General features: G+C 35.2%; 3 protein-coding genes across 5 annotated transcripts in view; 2 read left to right on the forward strand and 1 right to left on the reverse strand.

Annotated features, from left to right (window-relative positions):
• LOC149559324 (chitin elicitor receptor kinase 1-like) overlaps positions 1–26,553 on the reverse strand; it is a 272,912-nt gene that overhangs the window by 73,700 nt on the left and 172,659 nt on the right. The window lies entirely within an intron of this gene.
• LOC149559325 (uncharacterized) lies at positions 3,541–4,302 on the forward strand. The gene is made up of 2 exons (XM_089833258.1): positions 3,541–3,890; positions 4,006–4,302. Exons 1-2 carry the CDS (start codon positions 3,677–3,679, stop codon positions 4,176–4,178), a joined length of 387 nt encoding a protein of 128 aa, XP_089689384.1. The 5' UTR covers positions 3,541–3,676; the 3' UTR covers positions 4,179–4,302.
• Positions 4,176–7,611, forward strand: LOC149559326 (uncharacterized). The gene is made up of 4 exons (XM_089786172.1): positions 4,176–4,700; positions 4,843–5,248; positions 5,383–5,754; positions 7,421–7,611. The coding sequence occupies exons 1-4, from the start codon at positions 4,311–4,313 to the stop codon at positions 7,609–7,611; spliced, it is 1,359 nt and encodes a 452-aa protein (XP_089642298.1). The 5' UTR covers positions 4,176–4,310.

Here is a 26,553-nt window from a genome sequence, read left to right on the forward strand (position 1 = left end):
GATTATGTTTCCAAATATTGTTGGGGTAAAGAGTCCAGGTGGGCAAAGCAAGAGGACTAGGCAAAGTTTGAAGAAAAAGGGTATTGAGGCTCCTGAGGCTCCTATTTCTGTCACGGTTGATATTATCCAAAGCACTACAAAGGCAGGCAAGGAGGTAGTAAAGATCATTAAAGAGCTATTGTAGGTGCTGGTCGGGGTCATTGGTGTGCTGGTTGTTGGACTGGACTATTTTGTTGGTTCTGTGTTTTTTATTTCCAGCTTTTTGCTTAACTTTAGGTTCCATGTGTTTCTTTTACTTTTGAGGTTTAAGGTCCTTGTAAAACCTGGTGGTGCTTAATGCTGATCTTTAGCTTTTGTTAAAGGGTTTCAGGTCCCTTCAAAACATGTTTTTGCCTTAATCTAAACATTATTATTATGTAGTATACTATGTGATATTATATTGTGATTATACTCATATGATTATATATATATATATATATATATATATATAGTTTATTTATTTATTAATTATGTAATTCTTATTTTGGTGGGGACATTATAGTCCTTCCCTCTCAAATTTTGCTTGTCCTCAAGCGAAAATCATTTATATATAACTTTTCTTTGAGGGCCAATAAACATATCATATAACTAGATGCAAAAAGATACAAGGTATGCATGAAAACATGAATCTTACACTAAATAAACATGAGAGCATGAATACACAGAATAGACATGTGAATGCATAAAGACATGAAGCAAACACGATGTAGACGTAGAGTATACATGTTAAGACTTTGTTAGATTCCTTTTCACATTTTGAAATAAGCAAAGGTTAAGAAAATGTTACCAACTTTGACCGTGAATGTTGCGCCCCTTCCCCCTATTTGGAAATGTTTCAGGAGATACTATAATATATTTAACCACTTGTAATGATCCCTTCTAGGACTGACCTTAATTTGATCTAGAATTTCCCTTTTAGGATTTACGGTGTACTTAGGGATTGTTATCTATAATGTTTCATGAAATTCCATCACTTTTCCCATTTACTAAGTTTATTCTTATGATGGTAGAATTACTATACGAATGTTGCATGAAACATACTACAAGCAACATCGCTCAAGGCCTAACCCTAGTATTGCGATAATTCGTCATGTGCCCAAAATTACTCCACCTCTCAAGTCTATACAAATATAGTTACAAGGACTATAATATCTACATTTATGAATGTTCCTTTTTGGACCTTACTTGATATCATCTAGGACTCTCCTTTCAAGGTTTGAATCATACTTAGGGCTTGTTATTTATAATGTTAAAGAGATCTTTCATATATATATATATTTTATGAAATTTCATCACTTTCCTCATTGCTAAGGTTATACCTAAGATGGTAGAATTACTGTGCGAAGGTCATGTGAAACAAACTACTGTGCGAAGGTTATCCCTCAAGGCCTAACTCTAGTATTGGGATAATCCGTCATGTGCTTGAAATTACTCTGCCTCTCCCTTCCACAAACTCCCTATCCTAAGCTACTTTAGCAATAGAAAAGAGAGAAATCCTATAATCAATTAGGGGAATATCTAGAAGATAATCTTATTAACATATATTCTTATCTCTCATACTTATCCCTCATAAATTTAATTAAATTCTTATTATTATATTTACTTATTATTTAATTCACAATATTATAACTTCCATTTGTATAAACCCAATATATATATAAATAAACTTATATCTATATTTATTTATTTTCTTACTAAGTACATTTACATATCTTATTAATCAATGATTTACGAATATGCTCAAGTTATTTCAGATTCACTAATATTAGACTATTTCATAAGCTTACAATATTTCATAACTCTTCAAGCCCAAATTAGCTCATTTATATGTTTCGTAATCTTATTCATTTTATTCATGCTAGTCTTATTAAGAGCATAAAGCTAAAAGGATAAAGCATACATGCTTTTCATGGTACTTTCAAGGTTAAAGACATCAATTTTCCACAATCCATAATGTATAGCAGTAAACAGTTCCTGAAAGAGATTGTGTTGCAGTTTTTTGCATCAACGTTTCGAATCACACATTGTGATCCATCATCAGGACAAAAAGTTGAAGGATGAGAAAGAATAAAGAATGAAAACCATATTTAATGTGGTAATGCCATATTTATTTGCTTCTTAATGTTTTGTTTCATTCTCTTTTCCACGTGTAATTCTAGCATATGTGTGTGTGTGTGTACATCATAGTTCCAAAAATTGCCATGAAATCGCCGAAATCGCGATAAGATTCATGGCTCCCGATTTTTTTGGAATCGGAAATCGCTGGCGGCAATTTTTTCTTGTGAATCGCCTGAATCGCCAAAATCGGCGATTCATGGCAAAAATCGCCATCGTGAATCTCCAGAAATCGGCCGCGGCAGCAAGGATAGAAAGTTCAATTTTAAAAAAAAAAACACATGTTTTATTTGCTTTCTAAGTTGACTTTCCTCTTTGTTATAACCCTAAAGAGCCTTCTATTTGCTTAGTATGAGTAGAAGAGAGGAAGAGTGAGAGAAAAGAAGAGAAAAGAGAATCCATAGGTTTCCAACCGGCAAGAAGGAAGAGCACCAAAGAGATCAGAAGTCCATTTGGGGAGGCCATAAATTGCATTGGGAGCATTAAGGAGTCAATATCAACACTCCTCAACTCATTTGCAAGAGGTAAGTGTTGGTTTTTTTTTTGCATGTTAGTGTAGTATGCATTTTTTGTTAAATTTTTTTAGTGTTCATTTGCAAATCTTGAATGTTTTTTATTTTTACTAAATTGCAAACTAGGGTTTGTTGTTTTGTAGTTTTTGTTTATTAGTTGCAAACTTTGATTTTTTACATGAATTTTTTTATTGCAGCAGCCCTTTGCTTTCATTTTCCAATTTCCACAATGGGTGAAAAAGATGAATGCTGGAAATATAATGAAGAGTTTCCTGGGAGAACCAAATATCAAACAAAATGTATATTTTGCAAAGAAAAAATAAATTCGGGAGGTATCTATAGATTGAAATACCACATTGTTGGCATACCTGGCCATGATGTCACAGTTTGCACTCAACAAACCGCTGAGGCAAAATGCTCTTGTTTAGTGGCATTAGAAAAAATTGAACAAGACAAGTTGACTAAGAAAATGCAATTTAAAGGGTTAAGAGGTATTGGCTCCCATGCTCCCACATCCGCAACCGCATCTACATCTGCAAGTGCATCTGCATCAGCTTCCGCATCCGTAGGTTGTGTTGGAGAGGGTTCTTCTAGGCCTCCTTTTCATCCTAGTGCTAGTGCTCATGTGAGTGTTAGTGGTAGTCGGTCTCATATTGAGACAAAGTCCAACACCAACCTATTGCGACCTAGAGTGCGAAAAAGCAGAATGGATAGTTACTTTGTGCCCCGCACTACTCCTGGCTCCCAACCCACGCTTGAGGGCATGGGTTTGAACAAGGAGATTCATGATGCTGCCAGAAAAGAGATTTGCAAATTCTGATACTTTTGCAACATTCCATTTATTGCAGCCAGGTAATTGATTCTTTTTTCTTTGTTATCTTCAAAGTTAAAGTTAAAAGTAAAAGTAAAACTTTAATTATATCTACTTGTTTTATGATTTTAGTTTTTGACATCTAAATTTCTAATCAATATCATTATCTATTTGTGACAGGACTCCTTATTGGCAGAACATGATAGATGCAGTTACCATTTGTGGTCCGGGGTTTAAAGCTCCAACTGAGGCTGAGTTGAGTGGATACCTCCTGGAGGAAATGGTTGAGGATATGAGGCATGAGCTTGAGGACAACCGAAAGGAGTGGATCGAAAAGGGTTGCACCATCATGACTGATGGTTGGACAGATAGGAGGGGAAGAACACTCCTCAATTTTCTTGTATCCTGTGGAGGTGATTAATCATTCTACTTTCCTACATACATAATTTTGAATCGTGATTGACTATTTCAAATTTTGATTTGTTGATTGCTAATAGTAATTATAATTCGTTGTTTTGTTACTTGTAGGATATACCATGTTCCTCAAATCCATTGATGCTTCTGCTCATGTAAAAAATGCCACATACTTATGTGAGGTTATTGAGGAAGTTATAGCAGAGGTGGGGGAACAACATGTGCTGCAAGTGGTGACGGATAATGCGGCAAGTTATGTTGCTGCAGGTAAACTTTTAACTTTTTAAGTTTTGAAAATAAATTTATTTGAATTTTGAACTTTTTCTAATTCTAACTTAGAATTTCTAAGTTTCCTAAGTTCTAACATGTTTGAAATTTGAATTTCTAATTATCTTAAAATTGTTGTAGGCAAACTTTTGATGGAGAGGCACCCCACCATATTTTGGTCCCCTTGTGCAGCACACTGCCTTGACCTCATGTTGGAGGAAATTGGCAAACTTGAGTGGGTCAAGTCATGTGTGGAAAGGGCAAAAAACATATGCAAGTTTATTTATAATCATTCATTTGTCCTTAGCACAATGAGGAAGTACACAGGAGACAAAGAGTTAGCTCGTCCAGGGATCACGAGGTTTGCCTCGAATTTCATCACCTTGCAGTCCTTGTTGACATCAAGGGATGATTTGAGGAGCATGTTTGTTGGGCGGGAGTGGATTTCATCTTCCTATGCTACGACCACTGCAGGGATAGATGTGGTGGATTGCATATTTGATGATGATGGTTTTTGGAAACCTGCTAGAGAAATCCTTAAGGTAATTTTATTGCAATTTAACATTTAATATTTTACAGTTTACTATGCTAATTGTTTAATGATTTAGTTTTACCTTAAGTTATATTATTGAATTATTCTATGTTTAAGTTTTGACTCAAATTTTTGTTTTACTTTATATGTAGGCCACTGAGCCTCTTGTATCTCTCCTACGAACTGCTGATGGGGAGAAGCTCTCTATGGGCTACATATATGAGGGCATGGATAGGGCCAAGGAGGCCATTAGAGCTCAATATGCAGGAGTGCAGGAGAAGTATGCCCCTATTTGGGACATCATTGATAGGAGATGGCAGAATCAGCTCCACAGACCCATCCATGCAGCAGCTTACTTTTTGAATTCGGCATTTCGTTTCCGTCCTGACTTCAAGGCGGATGAGGAGGTTCTCACCGGATTATATACAGTGATCCAGAGGTTGAGTACTGATGAGGATAGCAGTGCTGCAATTATTGAGCTTGATAAGTTCAATAATAAAGAAGGGCCACTTTTCTCTAGCAGGGTAGCCATAGATGCTCGGGAAACAATACAGCCAGGTAAAAATTAAATAATATATTCAATGTTCATGAATCTAGATTCTAAACTTAAAGTTGATTATGTAATTTTAGAGTTAACTTGTAATTTGTAATTTGTAAATGAGACTAATTATTTTTATTTTCCCTTATTTCAGATAGATGGTGGCAAATGTTTGGGGCCACAACCCCAAAACTTCAAAAAATTGCCATTCGTATTCTGAGTCAGCCAAGCAGCGCTTCTGGATGTGAGCACAGTTGGTCCATGTTCGAGCACATCCACTCGAAGAGGAGAAACAGGTTGACAGTGCAGAGGTTGAATGATCTTGTCTTCGTTCATTACAACCTCCATCTTAGGATCAGACAGATTTTGGGCACTGACTCCTCTCCGATCATTCTGGAGGAGATTGATCCAGAATCAGAGTGGCTCACAGAGGTTGTAGATCCAGTCTTCACTGAGGAAGACCGTGCATGGATTGACGAGATGGATATAGAGGCTGAGGCAGCTAGAGCACGTTCTTCAGGCATTGGTAGACGCACACGTGCACGCACAGACATAGGCCCTAGCGACATTCGTGAGCCCATCTTATATGCAGGAGATATGGCTCGACAGTCCTCTAGGACCTACATTAGACGCCTTGCTACTAGGCAGACTGGATACTCAGAGGCTGAGGCTGAGGCTGTAGCCGAGCTTGAGGATGATGTTGAGGATGATGATGACTATGAGCCTGAGGCTTGAGCTGGAGCCTTGTTTTTATATTTTGTTTACAGATATTGATACTGAATCATTGATAGACATATGTTTCAAACTTTCATGGATCTTCATCTTAGATTCTTACATAAATTTATGATTTGATGTCTTATGGATCATCTTACATACATTCTATGATTTAAATCATTATGATCATTTGATTTCTATTTACTTCAGCTAGCCTACAATTTACATTTTAGATAACATAGTTATGTATGTGATGGATTTTATGTTCCATGTTTATGTATGTTAAGTTTTAACTTCTATTTGATGATGTTATAGTGTGCTTAAGTTATATTCAATAAAGGGTGCATGAAATAAGTTTTAAATTGTTAAAATCTTTAAATTTAAAGGGTTTTTTCAAATTTGTCGATTCATCGCCGATTCACGATTCGATTCGGCCTTGCCGATTCCGATCCGATTCCGATTCACGTTTCTTTGGTGTACATACATATACATATATACATATATATATAGACATATACATATATAGGTATATATGTGTATATATATACATATATATCAACTGGACCCTTATGTCAGCATTAAATATTATTGAAATCAAATGCATACCTCATAATATGTTAAATTGCTGCCACATTAAACCTGAATGTACCATATGTTTCTTTTTTCTTCCATTATAATGTTACTTTCTTATAACATTTTTAATATTACTATGTAAATATTATATGTATATTTTATTGTAATCTAATAATAATAAAGAGGGGGGCATTGAATACATACCTCAAATATGCTCTCATACTATAAAAAATATATAGTCATGTCTTGTCTTTTCTTATTTCTTTTTGCCCCTTCATATATCACATTCCCTAAAAGTAAGAATACTAATAAACTTGCATTAGTGAAGGAGATGGGCAACATACCTTAGTAATCATTTCTCACAACCTTTTCCCAAAGTGTAAGTTTGACCTTTGTTAGGTTTTCCGTAAACCCACTTTATATTGCCTCTTCATATTCCATTTAAGCAATGCATTCAAATAAAAGCTTGGACTTGGTTAATTCATGTTTACCTTGCCTCTTTAATCTAACCCATGTGTCTACCAACAATGGGTCTTAATCTACTCAATTTCATTGTTTTAATGCTATCCTATCTTCTTTTTTTAATATATCCTTTCCCTAAGTATGAGATTTATCTTTATTTGATTAGTTCGAATAGTTGATCCTATTTGTTGCACTCTATGTTAGCATGAATACTGATGATACTACTTTGGGGAAGTATCCTAAGCATTGGGGAGAATTGACATGTTGCATTCATAACTGTGTTTGTCATTGATGTCAACATAGTATGGTTTCTATAGAGACTGGCTGAGCTCTAGACAAAGATCTTAGTCACACGGACAATGATTTGATTGTCTAGTGATGTGCGGTTATGGACATCTTTGGCACAGTGTCTTGATGATGTGGTTCAATGCGCATGGTCTAAGTCGAAGACGTACGAAACTTGTACCTGATTTACAGAGAGCAATTCAAAGACAGAGTTTTGGAAAAGCAGTTCCTAATGTTTGTTCGCTATCTTACATCTGAGATGCAGAAAGAAGATGTGTTGTCAAGCAATGATAGAGGACAGTCTATTGGTGACGTCAGCAAGTGCACAAGCCCTAGTATCGCAGTGTGAAGTTTTCTATAAACTGTGAGCTGAGAGTGCTATTGTAATTGTAATTAATTAATTATCTTATTATAATTAATTGGGAAGCCATCATGGCTGACTCAAGGGATTATTTTGAAGATATGGTATAAAGGAAAGATGTTTTCCTTGATTGCAATGTGTTGTGATCGTTGTATCAAGTGTGAAGTGTGGAAAGGAGCAGAGTGTTTGAGGAATGCGTGTAAGCAATCCAAGGGACTATTGGATGCGAGATTTGTGACCTAGTTACAAGATTAGAAGGAGAAGAGGTCCGATTGATAGGATAGAGAAAGAGGAAGGAAGTACATTTCATTTCTATTATCCTACAAGGAATAATACAGAGATCATTTGGACAGTGGGTTCATTGGTCTTACCCTTGAAGTTGTTTGGATAGTGAGTCTAGCTATCTTCCACAACTCCTAATAGGGTTGGCACAAATCCTAACAGGGTTGGAATCTCCTAATAGGGATTCAATGTCTCCTAACAAGGACTCATATGTATTGAATGTATTCATAGACTCCTAACAGGGTCCATCCTGTAACAAGGAACATTTATATTAGTACATCATCTTGTGGGTACCATCCCCATTGGGATTTTCCCTCTGATCAAAGGTTTCTATAGTTAACATATTTGGTGTTATTGTGTATGAGTATCTTGTTGTGGTTTCTAATTATATTGCTCATTTGGATAAAGTTTAATAAGATTAATAATTGTGATATTAGTTGGATAACTGATTCACCCCCCCCCCTCTCAGTTGTATTGGTGGACTATATATTCTAACAATTGGTATTAGAGCATCAGGTCCTTGAAGGATAATCCTAACAACTTTGGGAGATGATGGCAAATCTTTTCAAAAACGATAGCCCTAGATTTGATGGGGCCAACTATGATAGTTGGAAGGAAAAGATGAAGACTCATCTGTTGTGCATGGGTCCGGGTTATTGGATCTTGACAAAGAGTGAGAAGGCGATTGTGGAAGAACAGCTTGAACAATGCACTGAAGTAGAGAGAGATTTGTTCATGTGTAACATGACAGCTAGAGAAACTCTACTATCAGCTCTTCCAGAGAATGAATACAGTTAGGTAAAGTCACTTCAAACATCTCATGAAATTTGGAAAGCATTAGAATCTACTTTTCGAGGTGATACACATGCAAAAAGAATGAGATTGCAGAATTGGATATGTGCATTTCAAGATGCTAAGATGATGGAAGATGAATATGTAAGAAGCTATAATGGTAGAATATCATAAATTGTTGTAGGAATTTGGTCTTTTGGTGGAACCAAGGAAGAAGATGAAGTAGTATGGAAGAACTTGAAAAGTTTGATGCCACCATTCAAGCAAGTAGCTCAGATGATTCAACTATTAATGCCCTACACTAAGGATTTCACAAAGGAAACATTGCTTGGAAGATTAGAATCTATAGAAGTAGATCTAAGACAATTTGGAGATCTAGCTAGAGTCGAATCAACTTTCAATTCTCTAAATATTTTGTTGGTTTCCAAAACCGTGGATTGGAAATCCAAAAGCCTGCCACTTCTCTGATAGGACTTCTTAATCAGTTATGGCCAACGAACAAGAATACTTCTTGATTCCCTGCACTTCAAGCTCCGCTACACCCAGGCAGGTAAACCTTCACCTCAAATGTTGATTGTCTTGTTCAAGGCTTTTCTATAGCGAATTTAAACTTCTGGAGTTCTCCGACTGGCAAAGTCTTGGAACTCAATTAAAATGAAACTAAATACTGAGTAATGGTTGGATGTCTTGTATAATGTTTGTTAATAATGAATTTGATGCTTGTAGGAAGGAAGTTATAGATTTTCTAACTTCAATAATAAAAGACCAGTGCCTCTGCTCATCCGGGCACTAGAGTCAACTTCAGTGAATTTTCATGTACAACTTTATAATGTTTTACACACTTTACTGCTAACAATTAAATAATGAAGATGCGACAGATCAAATATATATGCAATCTTAAAGTAGTCTAGAATGAAAATTAACTCCTCTGGTAGGGAGACAAACTAGACACAGATGCGGAAATGATTTAATATTTCACAATATCTGTGATGATCAAATTTAAAATGCTAAATGACCATGTCCACTTATCCGACATTTACATTATACAAAATTTCAAAAATAATTACAAAGGACGATTCATCTGCAATTTAAATCTCCACGCCTTTTAATAATAAACAAAAAACATTTATTTTATTATAAAAAATAAAATAATAGAATTTATATTACAAAATCATAATGAACTTCTTATCCCTCCGTACAAGTAATATAAAATAATTTCTCCTGAATATGAATGTTTTTCCGAATGTCTTCTTTTTGAATAAAACAACTCCTATTTATATATTGAATATAGAAGTGTCACTTCATTTATGAAAGAATACAACTTTTCTTCTAAGTAATATTTTCCTAATTAAACAAACCTTTAGTAATAGCACCTTTAAATCTTTTATTATTAAAAGCACTTTAATATATCCCTCAAGTCCTTTTAATTATTAACGGCATCTCCATAATTATAACTTTGGGGAAGATGAATATTTCATAATTTATTTCTCCCATCGCGAATCCTAAATTCATCGCTTTGCCGGCAAATAAAAAGTTTCATATTACACAAAATTTTAATCGTAACTTTATATTATGCCTGTTCATTGCACAAATCATCTCTTCCTTCAGCATGACCTTTCAAAATTGTCTATGACTTCACTTCGACCAAGCATATCCAGGTGTACACAATCGACTCCATATATAGTCGCACGTATATTGTATTTGTGAAGGTATATAGTGTTGTTCCATTGTTTTCAAATTATTTTTGTAGGCACATAGATGGTGATTCAAACATATCCTCCTTTGCTCTCCATTCCGTTAAAGTCCGAGTTTTACTTTAATGATACCCAAATTTATGTTTCACTGGATATCTCAATGTTTTCACTGTAATTCTCACAAATAATGCTCCAGACGACACCCTAGTATTGACGTGTAGGGAGAATTGGTTTATTCTTGACAGAATCAATGAAGTGCTTTCATATTGCCATTCCATTTCAATGTATTCTCCTTCAGTCTCACGGCTGTCATCTTTTTAATATCTGATGCTACTCCCATTGCATATGCTCGAACTGTTGGAGGTTTGAAGTAAAATTGACTTCTTTAGGGTTGTTGCCAATGTCTTCAATTTGGGGCTCTATATTGGTATTTGCATTCTCTTCATACCAATTGTCTGAAAGAATCGCACGAGGAGAAATAGAGAAGTCTTGGTGAAGTACATGAAGGGGTTCTTGAAGTGGATTCGCATCTGTGTTTGTCATCATAACTGTAAGACATTATCTTCAGATGTTGTCACTGTCATTTCATCTATGTTACAGTGCACTCACATGCTGAGGTAAATGATTTCAGCCATGCCATACCTAATGAATCTAAGAGAGTAGGGACATAGTATTTTAGTGTGACATGTCTCTAGAACAGGAAACATAGAAGGAGCTTTACCAAGTGAACTTCTATCTGCATTCACGTTAGAAAAATGTAAGCCAATGCAACTGTAAAACATTTATCCCTACTATCCATGGGTTGTTCATGATATCCTGCTTGCTATCATATCCACTGCTCACATATGAAGCAATTTCTTTATTTCTAATTATGTGATACTTCTGCCACCAGCATAGTCTAACTTCTTGTTGAATTTCTTTGTATTGATGTTCTATTGTTGCCTTCCATCAAAATAAATCTACACACTTGGGCCATTATACTAATTACTCTTCTTATTCATGCGTATGCTTTCAGAAATACACCATGTCTAATTCCAAAATACTAGCTTATGCCTTTGATTCCAACATTATCTCTCAAATGGAGAATATAATCCTTTGCAAAAATTTGGGCTCCATCACATTCAACCTAATTTGACAAGGAGTGCAAGCACACGTGGAGATTTTGTTGGTCACAACAGATCTGAAGAAGACAAGAAGATTGAGAAAGTTATAACCCTTCTTGTGAGAAAAGAAAAAGATGGTAAGAAAATATTTAAATGTTGGGCTTGTGATGAATTCGGTCATTATGCATCTAAATGTTGTAAAAGAGAGAAAAATGTATAAGAGAAAGTTTAAGCCTAGAAGAGATAGAAATTGTTTGTATGCAAATGAAGATGAAGAATCTAATGAGAAAGGTCAAAGTGAAAGTGATGATGAATTGAGAATTGTGGCTATCAAAGAAGATGATCTTGATAGAGAAATTAGAGAAGAAAGAGCTCTAGTTTCCCAAGTGGAAAAGAAATCTAATTAGATAATTAACAGTGGTTGTTCACATTACATGACTGGTGATATGAATAAGTTTGTCAAATTCAAGAATCATGAAGGAGGTATTGTTAGAGTAGGTAACAATGTAGCATGTCATATAACAGGAATTGGATCCATTACTCTTTATGGTAAAACTAAAGATGTTTATTTTGTTGATGGATTAAAGAATAATTTGTTGAGTGTTGGACCGTTGGTGGACAAGGGTTATCAATTGCAATTCACTAAGAAGACCTACATTATCAAAGACAGAGATGGTAAGCTGATTGGAACAAGCACAAGATCTAGAGCTAATGAATTTCAGTTGAATCCTACTGAAATGACATGTTTGGTAGATAATGTAGACAACAATTGGTTGTGGCATAGAAGATTTTGTCACATAAACTTTGATAATATCGTAAAGGTTAGCAGTACATTTGCAGTCAGAGACTTGCCTAAGATTACAAAGCCTACTAATATTATTTGCAAAGAATGTATTTTGGCTAAACAGAAGAAAGTATCATTTCCTAGCAAGAAGTTCACTACCACAGAGAAGTTGGAGATCATTCACACAGATCTAAGTGGTTCTTCAAGAACAAGAGAATTCTATGGTGAAAGGTACTTTATAATATTCGTTGATGATTTTACTAGAATGATATGGGTAGCATTTCTTAGAGAGAAATCTGAAGCTTTTGAAAAATTTAAGATATTTAAGAATAGAGTTGAGAATGAATCTAGTGTTAAGATAAAGTGTTTGAAATCACATAGAGAAGGAAAGTTCACCTCTAGAGAATTTAACATATTTTGTGAAAAGAATGGAATTAAAAGGCAGCTATCCTCACCTAGAACACCAGAGTAGAATGGGATTGTTGAAAGAAGGAATAAGCTAGTGGCAGAGGTAGCAAGAGCGATGTTGTTTGAGAATGATGTTTCTAAGACATTTTGGAGAGAAGCAGTTAATACAACAGTATACACTCTGAACAGAGTACATATCAAAAAAGGTATCAGCAAGACACCTTATGAACTATGGTTTGGTCATTCACCATCAGTTAAGTATTTCAGAGTATTAGGAAACAAATGTTACATTAAGAGAGATGATGACATTGGTAAGTTTGATCCAAGAAGTGATGAAGATATGTTTCTTGGTTATTTATTTTAAAACAAGGCATAGATGTTTTAACCATAGAACTAAGACAATAGTTGAATGCACAAATGTAAGGATTGATGAAAAGTTTGGAACTAAGGAAAAGATGGTAGATTATAATTTAGATGAAGAAGATAATGCTGGAATTTTTAGACAAAATACACAAGTTTTCTTTGAGACTAACAATAATTTGCAGAATGATGTGTTAATTGTTGGGCAAAGAGGAGAGCTGATATTTGAACCTAGAGAGGAGATAACAGTTGGCATGTGAACTCCTACCCCTAACAGGAATTTGAGAAAGAATAACCCTCCTAAGCAGATAATTGGAAGCAAAGACAAAGGTGTGATGACAGGAAACAGAGTAAATGAGGAAATGTTTGATATCTCAAGTTAAGCCTAAGAGCGCAAATAAAACATGTAAAGATGATCATTGGATTCAAGCAATGAAGGAAGAATTAGATAAAATTATGAAGAATGATACATGGGAATTAGTTCCTAGACCGAAAGACAAGAATGTGATAGGTACCAAATGGATATTTAGAGATGAGATGAATGAGCAAGGCGAAGTTGTGAAGAACAAGGCTAGACTTGTATGCAAGGGATATTCACAGCAAGAAGGCATAGACTATGAGTAGACATATGCATCTGTAGCTAGAATGGAAGCAGTAAGGATGTTCTTGGCTTTTGCAGCAAATAAGAAGTTCAAGATTTATCAGATGGATGTTAAATGACCCTTCCTAAATGGAGAACTTGAAGAAAAAGGTATATATTGAGCAGCCTAAAAGTTTTCCTTTATCAAAAGACAAAGATATGGTATGCAGACTAAAGAAAGCTCTATATGCTCTAAAGCAAGCACCTAGAACCTGGTATGAAAGGTTGGACAGTTATTTGGCAAAGCTTGGATTGTAATGTTCTGCAAATTCTAAGTCTTCAATCAGACTTATAATTCAATTCTGAGATTGGCTGAGAATGATCTTCTTAATATTATCAATATTAAGTATGTTGTTGAAGGTTTATCTTGAATGTAGATTCAATGTTCTATTTCCAAACTGATAATATATAATATTGTAGACTTATTGATTGCTGGAAGTGAGATGCTTTTAGGAGCAGACTGTTGTGAATTGTGTGTCCTCTAATCTGCATCCACAACCAAATATATACCTTGCTAGAGGGTGTGTTCCTTAAGGGACATAACCCTTCACTTGACATTTAATAATACCTCTTCCTAAGTCAGCAATTTTAGGAGACTTAGTTTAGGTTTTAACTAAGTAAACATTAGTTTAGTCAAACACAAACAAAGACATCCCTAGAAAGTCACTGGCACCTATAGGATAAGCAAGTATAAATATTAGATGCCAATCTTAAGATATATCAACACTAAGAGAGTTATGGTCTGTACTATCAAACCTGTAGGATTATATAGGTTAGAACCTTACCACTCCCTCTTAACCTGATAATCCTACAGAAAGATTTATATCTAGCTATCATCAATACAAATGAGTAAGCAAGTATTAATACTCTATATCTATCTGTCTCTTATGTGGTATCATAGAACACATGATACAAAGTCATATTACTTAAACCTATGATATGACAAATCATTGATACTAGTGATATTATACAGGATAAATCTGAAGGGTAATCTCTTCATTTATCCAAGTTATAATTTCATAGAAACTGGTATCATAACATGATCCTGAGTTTTAAGATATACTAGAATACAGGATAAACCCGGAGAATACCAAGATTCTTCCTTTATCCAATTTGTCACCCATGAACATAACAATGTCAACATCACAATATGATGTTGAACTCATCTAGAGCTTATAGTAGATGTCTACTGTTTAGCACATTATCTAAGAGATCATCACCTCTCATAATGTTTCATACGAGTATTTATTATTTTCTAAGATCGTCACCTCTAATGAATACAAGTGAATACAAATGGTGGAGCCCATAGTAGTCAATAGCCTAACAAAATAAAATTATTTTATTAATAATCAAAAAAGTACAAATGGATTACAACTCAACCATACCAAGTCTCCTCCTAAAATGTTCTATCTTTACTCTAGATAGAGGTTTGGTGAGTATGTTTGTTGTTTGATCTGTAGTACAAATGTATTCCAATTTTACAAAATTCCTATCTACCATATCTCTCACATAATGGTAAGGAATTTTAATATGTTTGGATTTGTCATGGAAAACTGGATTCACCGAGAGCTTGATAGAACTCTGATTATCACAATGAATAATTGTAGGATTCATAGCTTGCCCAAATAATCCTACAAGTAACTTTCTCAGTCATACTGCTTCTCGAGAGGCCATCGCTGCTACAATGTATTCTGCTTCTGTGGAGCTCTGAGCTACTAAAGACTTCTTTCTACATATCCATGAAATCATTGCTGATCCTAAACTGACACAGCATCCTGAAGTTCTTTTCTTGTCTTTAACACTTCCACCCCAATCTGAATCGGTGAATCCATGCAAATCTAAAGCAACTTTCTCATATTTGAGTCCATAATTAAGAGTGCGTTGTAAGTATCTCATAATGTGTTTAACAACAACTAGGTGAATCTTTTCAGGTTCACACATAAACTGACTTAAGGCATGAATAGCATAGCAAATATCAGGTCTTGTATTTACTAGGTACATCAGTGACCCAATCATCTATAAGTAGGGAGTAGAATCTATCAGAGGTAATTCTGCAGTTGATTCTTTAAGTTGATGCAAATTGGTCTCTATTGAAGAAGACATAGATTTGCAATTCCACATTCCAAATTTCTTCAAGATATCTGAAGTGTACTTTCCTTGATTCAGCATGATACTATCAGAATTCTATCGTACTTCCAATCCTAGAAAGTAATGGAGAAGCCCCAAGTCTTTCATCTCGAATTCTCTAGTTAGATCTTTCTTGCACTGATCTATAAGACGATCATCACCTGTGATTAATGAATCATCAACATACAATATCAGTATTACCATACCATCTTTATCTCTTTTATAATATAAGTTTGGATCAGCTTCATTCTTAGAGAATCCTAAGCCGATGAGATATTTATCAATCCTCTCATACCAGGCCCTAGGAGCCCGTTTAGGCCCATAAAGAGCTTTCTTGAGTCTGCAAACAAAGGCATTAGGATCATGGGTTTCAAATGCTTTTGGTTGCTCCAGATAGACTTCTTCTGAAATCTTTCCATTGAGAAATGTTGTCTTTACATCCATCTGATGTACCTTCCATCCCTTAGATGCGGCAATTGCTAAGACAACTTGAACGGTAGTATATCTAGTAACAGGAGCAAAGGTTTCTTCATAATCAATCCCTTCTTTCTGAGAAAAACCTCTGGCTACAAATCTAGCTTTATATTTCTCAATACTCCCATCAGCAGCATGCTTTATTTTGAATATCCATTTGGAAAAAACAACAGATTTTCTTTTTGGTATTGGAACTATTTCCCAAACATCATTTTTCATAATTGACTGGTATTCTTCTGTCGTAGCTTCTTTCCAAGCTGGATGTTCAATAGCATCAGAAGGATTGGTTAGCTTTGTTTTGGATAAATCAATCATATTTGCTATATGACTAGAGAATCTTTTAGGTCTTTTACTTTCTCTCACTCATCCTGAAAGTGCAGTAAAGTCTTGAGCTGCTTCAACTATTTTCATGGCCCAAAGTGGTCTTTTCTTTGAACTTTCCTCAAGGCTTATATTTTCATCTTCAACCTCTTCTAAGTTTTCCCTCTGGGATTTAGATTCAGTGATTCTTTTAGAACTTGATAAAGGAGAGGGATCATTGGAGCTTATTGCTCTTTTGAATGCAAGATCTTCCTCAAAGATTACATCTCTGCTAAGTTCAATAGTTTTCTGTCTAGGTATGAAAATTCTATATGCTTTAGAAGCTTCACTATACCCTTCAAAGATACCTTTCCTCTCAAATGGTTCTAACTTGGTTCTCTTTTCTTTTGGAACATGAATGCATATGGGACATCCAAAAATTCTGAGATGACTTATATTGGGTTTTACTTTAGTAAATACTTCTTCGGCGGTTTTATCTTTAAGGTAAGAGTGAGGGCTTCTATTTTGAATATATACAGCAGTACAAGAGGCTTATGCCCAAAGATAGTATTCTAGATTTCAAAAATCATAGCCCTAGAAGCTTTTATAATTGTTCTATTCTTTCTTTCAGCTACCCTGTTTTGTTCTGGGTTATAAGGAATAGTGTACTCCCTCTTGATCTTTGATTCTTTACAAAATCTTTTAAATAAGTTTGAGGTATATTCTCCTCCATTATCTGTTCTAAGGGTTTTAATTTTCTCCTGAAAATTTTTCAATTAATGCTTTGAATTCTTTAAATCTTTGTAGGATTTCTTCTGATTCCTTACATTTTAAAAAATAAATCCATGTTTTCCTAGAGAAGTCATCTATGAACAAGATATAATACCAAAATCCTCTAAGAGAGGGAACAGACATAGGTCCACATAAATCTTAATGAATTAACTCAAGTACATTATTTGTTTTCCTCGTACTATCATGAAAGAGACTTCTAGTACTTTTACCCAGAGCACACCCTTTACAAATACTAGCGTGATCTTTATTTAATTTAGGTAATTCAGTAACCATCTTTTCCATAGTTGATAAAGTTTTAAAGTTTAGATGCCTTAATCTTCTATGCCATATTTCTTTTGAATCTTTTGCCTTGTGAACTAGGGCTTGAATGGATCTGTTGGGTTCTATATTCAGTTCATACAAATATCCCTTTCTTTGACCAATTACTTTAGCTTTCTTGATGGAAGAGTTCTTAGCCCAAGTTAATACTTTGCCATCCGCGAATGCAACATTGTGTCCATCATCTTCTAATGTTGTAATTGAGATTAGGTTTCTTTAAATCCCTAGTACATAGAGTACATCTTTAAGAAGAAGAGTATTTTTTGTCTTTACTTTCAAAGAGCAGCTATCAATTCCTTCAACTGAGTGTGCAGAGTTATCACCTATAGTAACTTCACCGTTAACTTTCTCTGACAAGGAGTCTAATGTTTCTTTGTATCCCGTTATGTCTTGAAGATCCACTATCAATTACACATGCCTTATTTGAGATTTCATTTGATAGAGAGGAATACAAAACATAGCTCTCAGGGTCATAAGTTTCTTCTTCTCTAATGACATTTGTACAATTTGCATGTTGTTTGGAATTTTCCGGACAATTAGACCTATAGTGTCCAAATTTTTCACATTTGAAACACTTCAGTTTAGATAGGTCTTTCTTGGGCTTTCCATTCTTCTGATTTCCCTTTTTCTTCTTGAAGTGCTTTTTCTTGCCTTTATAAGAGTTGGCATTAAGAACGTTAAGTTCTTCATCTTCTACTTTTGGTTTTCCTCCTTTCTTTAGTTTTCTTGACTCTTCCTGAAAACAATCATTCTCGAGTCTGCTAAAGTTCGGAAGCTGATCTCTAGCACTTATTCCTTGTGCAAATGTTTCCCATGATTCTGGCAATCCATCTATGGGCATGAGCATTAGTTCGATGTCATTAATGATGGTTTCTATGCTTGATAATTCATCTCTAATGCCAGCAACTCTTAGGAAATAAGAGTTTATCGATTCTCCTTTCTTTATCTGGATGTTATTCAGTTGTCTTTTTAATGCAAGGACCCTAGTTGCATTGTTTACTTCAAATGCATTTCGTAATGCATTCATCGTATTGTAGGCAGTTTGGTGCTTCATAAGCATAGGTACAATATCATCCTTAACTCCATCCAAGATGATTTAAATGGTTTTTCTATTTCCATTGGTCCATATGGATTTGTGAGGTTCAACTGATGGCTGTTTAGATGCTCCATCAACAAATTGTCTAACATTGTTTTCTTCAAGCATCATCAAGATTCTGAATTTCCATGCTTCAAAGTGTTCCTTTCCATCAAATTTGTCCCCAAGCCTAATTGTATATGCCATTGGAAATGGAAGACAACTACTAAATATATAAAAGGTCTGACTACTGAAAAACTTTGTAGAGCCCTAAGTCTGATAACTTGACTTTGATACCATGTAATGTTCTGCAAATTCTGAGTCTTCAATCAGACTTATAATTCAGTTCTGAGATTGGCTGAGAATGATCTTCTTAATATTATCAATATTAAGTATGTTGTTGAAGGTTTATCTTGAATGTAGATTCAATGTTCTATTTCCAAACTGATAATATATAATATTGTTGACTTATTGATTGCTGGAAGTGAGATGCTTATAGGAGCAGACTGTTGTGAATTGTGTGTCCTCTAATTTGCATCCACAACCGAATATATACCTTGCTAGAGGGTGTGTTCCTTAAGGGACATAACCCTTCACTTGACATTTAATAATAACTCTTCCTAAGTCAGCAATTTCACGAGACTTAGTTTAGGATTTAACTAACAAAACATTAGTTTAGTCAAACAAAAACAAAGACATCCCTAGAAAGTTGATGGCACCCATAGGATAAGCAAGTATAAATATTAGATGCCAATCTTAAGATATATCAACATTAAGAGAGGTACGATCTGTACTGTCAGACCTATAGGATTATATAGGTTAGAATCTTAACATGGATTTGCTAAAGGTACAGCAGATAGTAACTTGTATTTGAAAGAAATTGAAAATGGTTTGCTAATAATAGTAATATTTGTTGATGACATCATATTTGGAGGTAATGATAAAGCAAGTGATAAGTTTGCTTAAGAAATGAAGAATGGATTTGAAATGAGCATGATAGGAGAAATGAAGTTTTTCCTAAGATTGCAGATTGTGTAGAATAGTGATGTTATTTTCATTTCACAAGCTAAGTACCTAAAGGATTTGTTGAAAAGGTTTGGATTAGAAAGTTGTAAACCTGTTGGTACACCTATGCTAACTAGTCACAAGTTATCCAACAAAGATGAGACACCTCCAGTAGCGCGGAAGAAATACAGATTCATGATTAAAGGTTTGTAATATCTAACTCACACTAGACCAGATATAGCAAATGCAAATGGGATTGTAGCTGGATTTCAAGCCAATCGTAAGGAGTATCACTTTGTAGCAGTATATTCAGATATTTGAAAGGAATATCAAACTATGGACTTTGGTATGATAGGTCAAGTGATTTCACTCTTTGTGCATATACTGATGTAGATTGAGCAGGCAGTATGGATGACAGAAAGAGCACCAGTGGTGGAGCATTTTTGTCTTGGAGGAAGATTGGTTTCTTGGCTAAACAAAAAGCAAGATTGTATTTCGCGGAGTATAGCTGAGGCAGAGTATGTTGCAGTAGCAAATAACTGTAACCAAGTTATGTGGATGAAGCATATCAGAATTGAATTTGAAGAACCTATTATCATTTATTGTGACAACACAAGTACAGTGAGTATGTCTAAGAATCTTGTATTGCATTGTAAGACTAAGCATATATCTATTAAGTATCATGTGCTGAGAGAGAAGGCAACAAAAAAGGAGATCAGATTGGAGTGAGTACTTAAGATCAGATTGCAGATATCTTTAAAAAGCCTTTTCCTAAAGACACATTTGAGTACTTGAGTGGCATGCTTGGGGTTATGCCCCTGCCTACTTCTAAGTAGATGATGCAGTGAGTGCATTAGTCCAGTGGTACAGAGCACTATTGTTCGACTGGACTGAATGTTGTCGCTTCCCGTACAAGGGAGTATCTGTGATGAGCTGAGTCATTGAGGACTCTTAGTAATTGGTCTTGAACAATGTCTTTGGACACTCGAGCTAGTTGAAGAATTGGAATAGTGTATTCAAAATCGGTATTTAACAATTGGTGCCTTGTAAAATTGAGGCCTTTGACACTGATGTCAATGGGGGAGAGAATATGCATGAAAAACATCTCCTAAAAAATGGGGGAGAAGAAATCTTAAGTATGAATGGGGAGAGATATCTCTTTAGAGAGATTAAGAAGAACTGATGTGTTGAGCATGTGAACAACTGATGTTGGTCAGCAGCAGCAGCAAAACACTGTTTTGTTATTCTTAGAACTTAGATAGTTTTTCATCTATGTCGCCATCAATGCCAAAGGGGCAAATTGTTAGCATGAATGTTGATGATACTACTTTGGGGGAGTATCCTAAGCATTGGAGAGTATTGACATGTTGCATTCATGACTATGTTTGTCATTGATGTCAACATAGGATGGTTTGTATAAAGACTGGCTGAGTAGCACACAGAGATCTTAGTCATATGGACAATGGCTTGATTGTCTAGCAATGCATGGTTATGGACATGTTTGGCACAGTGTCCTAATGTTGTAGTTCAGTGCACAAAGGCTAAGTCGAAGACATATGGAAGTTGTACCTAATTTACAAAAAGCAATTCAAAGACAAAGTATTGGGAAAGCAATTCCTATTGTTTGTTCACTATCTTACATATGAGATGTTGTAAAAAGATGCACAGTCAGGCAATGACAGAGGACAGTTTATTGGGGACGTCAGCAAGTTCGCAAGCCCTAGTATTGCACATGTGAAGTTTTGTATAGATTGTGAGCCAATAGTGCTATTGTAATTATAATTAATTAATTCTCTTATTATAATTAATTGGGAAAGCTTCAACGTCGAATCAAGGAATTATTTTGAAGATATGGTATAAAGGAAAAATGTTTTCCTTGATTGTAACATGTTATATCATTCTATCAAGTACAAAGTGTGAAAAGGAGTAGAGTGCTTGAGGAATGCATGTAAGCGATCCAAGGGATTATTGGATGCAAGATTTGTGATCTGGTTACAAGATCAGAAGGAGAAGAGGTTCAATTGACAGTACAAAAGAAGAGGAAGGAAGTACATTTCATTTCTATTATTCTACAAGGAATAATACAAAGATCATTTGGACAGTGGGTTCACAGGTCTTGCCCTTGAAGCTGTTTGGATAGTGAGTCCGGCTATCTTCCACAACTCCTAACAGGGTCGGCACAACTCCTAACAAGGACTCATATGTATTGAATGTATTCATAGACTCCTAACAGGGTCCATCTTCTAACAAGGAACATTTATATTAGCACATCATCTTGTAGGTGTCATTCCCACCAGGGTTTTCCCTCCGATCAAGGGTTTCCCTAGTTATTGTGTATGAGTATCTTGTCGTGGTTTCTAATTATATTGCTTATATAGTTAAAGTTTAAGGTTAATAATTGTGATATTAGTTGGACAATTGATTCCCCCTCCCCCCCCCCCCCTCTCAGTTATATTGGTGGACTATATATTCTAACACTTCCCATACACCCACTTTATATTGCCTCTTCATATTCCATTTAAGCAATGCATTCAAATAAAAGCTTGGACTTGGTTCATTCATGTTTACCTTGCCTCTTTAATCTAACCCACGTGTCTACCAACAATGGTTCTTAATCCGCTCACTTTCATTGTTTTAATGTTGTCCTATCTTCTCGTTTTAATATATCATTTCCCTAAGTATGAGATTTACCTTTATTCAATTAGTTTGAATAGTTGATCCTATTTGTTGCACTTATAACTTGAATTATATTGTAGGTATGATCGTTGTATATAAATCAAAAACACCATATTATAGTTATCCACTAATGTTTATGCTTGCCAATTATTATTGTCAACTTGTTACTTGACCAAGCCATTAATCATTGATGATCATTCATTGATCGGGCCAACTGAGTTTTCACCATTCAAATACCTTATTGTTGACCATCTCAACTTCTATCTGTAACTGATAGGATCGTATCATGTTTAACTCTTTTACTAATTGTAGTGTAATAACCCCAACCGGTTATAACTTCAACAAACACCAAATGCTTTTATAATTCAACTATTTGACATTTCGTCAAACACTTTCAAGCAAGCTTTGATACCACTTTAATGAGCCTTGTTGGCTCTCAAACAATTTGTGACGAAGAATTGATTCCTTTTTTTTGTTTTTGATGTTTTGCAATTTTTTATACAACAATATAGTAGCAAAATAGAAGATATTGCAATAATAATTTGAACTCAAATATTTGGAAATTACATAAGGAATATAAAGCTCAAAATTCCAAATTTTAATACCAATTTAGATACTGAGTATTTTCAAAAAATATCAAACAACTCAATTCATAAAATATCCCCTATTATCTAAATCAACAATACCCAGAAAAATTAGAAGTTACAGTCCATGAACTTACATGTAGACATGCTTTGAATACCCTCTGAAATGAAGACTAGTAGCAGTAAAAGAATTCTCCAAGAAACAAATGCAACTACAAATATGTTGCTCCCAAAGTGCTCATAGAAAATAATGCCTAACAACAGATATAAATGGTGCCCAACCAACTCCAAATTAACCAGCACAAAATTCGATATAACAGTTCCAGTGAATGCCTTCACAAATTCCAAAACAATCTCCAACAGCAAGAAAAATTAAACTTCTCCTTAGCAACGATTAATACAGTAGGAGAATAAGGCAATTGTATACTTAAACACAATTGCAAATGCAATCCTCAGAATGAAAATTCAAAACTGAATATACAACACTTTAGCTATAGATCCCAAATCCTTATACTTCAACAAGGGCACAAAATTTCAGAACTTCAAAAGTGTGACAAAGACGAGAAAAATAATATTCAATCGAATGTTTTACTCATCAAATGGGCTCATATTTATAATCTCCAATTGGTACAAAGTTTCCCAAATGAACTTCACTTAAGCTTCCCACACACAATATTAAAATATAATAAAGCGCCACTAAGATAATTTATTAATTGCTTTTGGCTCCAACAATGACCTTTTCCACCATAACTTAATATTTTGACACGCAACGCCACTGTTTCTTGTTCCCACGATTTAAAACTTTTCATCCCAGTTTCAAGGAGCTATGATACTAAGGTGACCAACCAACAACAACAACAAAAATAGCAACCTCAACATATTTAGATGAATAATAATAATTTACTCGTCTTGCGAAAACAACTAAAGAAGCATCAGAATTGAAATCTGACAACTCCAAAGTGATCCTAATGATGAAGATGATGAATGAACCTAATGGGGTGACTTACTATAAATAGATGCTCCCTCCAAGATTCTTGGAGCCCAAACTGGAAGCCTGAAATTAAAATTGAGAACATCCTTCAACTTCTCTGACTTAACTGAGCTCATCGAAACCAACAGATTGTCCCTCAAACGGAGCCAAAATAGACCATAGGCTATTGGAAAGCCTATAACCACACAACAGAGACTCTCAAATCCTACTGTCAGCTCACGAGGCTCGCGATAATGAACTGACCTGGCCAACTGCAGCAACCTACTACAAATGAGGACATTACATTTGGATTGTGGTATCTGTAAAGAACTGAACTGGCTCCCAACTAGGAAATTGGTGCACAATTTATTGTTTTTGCAATTTTCTTAAAAGTTTTCAATCTTTTGGTATTTTTTCCCTTGTAGTAACAAATTAACAACTTCATGAAATTTGAAATGATAATATTAAAATCAAACCAGAACTGGACAGATTAACTTTTCCACTTTATTTGGATAATCATACATTAGAATCCTCATTGCCAATACCCAGCCACAGATAAAGACTATCCCCTAGCCATCCACGGTAATGTATATTGGTGAGTGTAAATACATGCAAGGAGCTAGTGCTGACACATGACCTCCAAACACCCTAACACAGTTTGCTAATAAATCACAGTCCCAACAAAAAGCTAACATGGCCTTCTCAACAATCGTCTTAGCTCCAAAGAAAGGTTGTGATGTGATATGAAGGCTTGTATGATATTACCGTCACACCTTATGATGTAATCAGACCTCGTTCTCAATCACGACTGCCAGTATTAGGCTGTGTAGAGTGTCCAATGATATTTCAACCACCAACAGAATAATGTGAACTCTCAGCAAGAAAAATGTGAACCTCCACAATTCAGTAATTAATCACCATCAAAATCTACAAGCCATAGTAGGAGAATTTCGACAATTGTTTACCTCGGCACAATTGTTAATGAAAATCTCAAAAATTCCTCAAAAACTCAGCTAGATGATATGAGCAAAATAAAATATATAATTCAAGATGATCTCCCATTCTCCAAAAAGCCATATTTATAATACAAATTTGAGCCACTTAGCTTCACGCACAGCCCTTTCACTTAAGAGCAACTTTTATAATATAAAGTCATAACACTTTATATTATAGAACACAATGATAATAAAGTGTGTAATAAATAGGCATTAAAACCAACATCCCTCCAAATATGACTTCAATAACATTTCATTAAGAGATCAAATATCGAAGGCAGACGATTACCCCGCCTGAACTGCATACCCAAAATAGTAACTGACCAAGAGTGACTTACTAAAACTAGTAAATTCAAATATAGAAATATCCTAATAAAGACCCCTAAATCCAAACTTCAGCTCACGAGGGTCGAGATGATGAGCTGACAAAACCACACTTCTAAAACTTGATAAATTGGCAACATTACAGTCCTCGCTCAACAAGATTGCTTGTCCTCGAGCAATCACAATCTAGGGTGTTGTAGAATATCATAAAGCTCCCAAGTAGCATCCTCATCTGGTAAATTCTGCCACTTAACTAAAAACTCATGGATGGTCCTCCGTTGCAACTATCTCTCTCTAGTATCAAGAATTGCCTCTGGAATCAACTCCAATCTCCCTTCATCATCCAACGAAGGAAATACAAGAGATGGTACCACATGATGATCCAAAGCCCCTTTAAGGTGTGAAACATGAAATACATTATGAACCTTGCTATCATCAGGCAGATGCAACTCATAAGCCACCTCACTAGCTCGTCGTACAATATGAAAAGGACCATAATAATGCGGCTTAAGTTTCTCAACACCTTTCTTTTTGATCGAAGACTGTCGATACGGCTGCAACATCAAGTAAACTATGTCACCCATGTGGAAAGTCTGAGTTGTTCTCTACTGATCGGCATACTGCTTTTGCTGATTTCGTGCTTTTTGTATGTTATCCCTCAATGACCTTACTAAATCCTAGCTATCTTGCAACAGATCTCCTGCACTCGGCACTCTAGTATCACCAGATAACAAATCCATAAAACTAGGTGGATCATACCCATATAAGGCCCTGAAAGGCGACATCTATGTAGTCATGTGATGCGTGGAATTGTAACAATACTCACATAAGTGAATCCACTTCACCTAAGCCTTCTGCTAAGAAGATACATAATTTCGTAGATATCCCTCAACCCATTTGTTCACTATTTCCATCTAACCATCAATCTACGAGTGGTAGCTAATGCTAGGGGTCAACTCAATCCCAGACAATCTAAAAATCTCCTGCCAAAAATGGCTCATATATCTGCTGTCACAGTCACGATGGTTTTAGGCAAACCATGCAACCTGAAAATCTCTCGAAAAAATAATTCAGCTAACTACACAGCTGAATAGGTAGTGGTAATAGGGAAGAAATGAGCATAATTCGTGAGTTTGTCTACCACCACGTATATACAGTCTCATCCTTGAGCTTTAGGAAAACCCACAATAAAATCCATGGAAATCCCCTCCCACTTCCTCTTAGGAA

This window comes from Cupressus sempervirens, chromosome 5 (assembly GCF_028749045.1).
Source record: "Cupressus sempervirens isolate cs-2001-9-10 chromosome 5, ASM2874904v1, whole genome shotgun sequence".
Classification (NCBI taxonomy): Eukaryota; Viridiplantae; Streptophyta; class Pinopsida; order Cupressales; family Cupressaceae; genus Cupressus; species Cupressus sempervirens.

Excerpts from the sequence above, each read along its gene's own strand:
- LOC149559325 (XM_089833258.1), top strand. The coding sequence starts at position 3,677 with ATGATAGATGCAGTTACCATTTGTGGTCCGGGGTTTAAAGCTCCAACT. Across the intron at positions 3,891-4,005 it reads TTTTCTTGTATCCTGTGGAG|GATATACCATGTTCCTCAAA; the intron begins GTGATTAATCAT and ends TGTTACTTGTAG.
- LOC149559326 (XM_089786172.1), top strand. The coding sequence starts at position 4,311 with ATGGAGAGGCACCCCACCATATTTTGGTCCCCTTGTGCAGCACACTGC. Across the intron at positions 4,701-4,842 it reads CTGCTAGAGAAATCCTTAAG|GCCACTGAGCCTCTTGTATC; the intron begins GTAATTTTATTG and ends CTTTATATGTAG. Across the intron at positions 5,249-5,382 it reads TCGGGAAACAATACAGCCAG|ATAGATGGTGGCAAATGTTT; the intron begins GTAAAAATTAAA and ends CCCTTATTTCAG.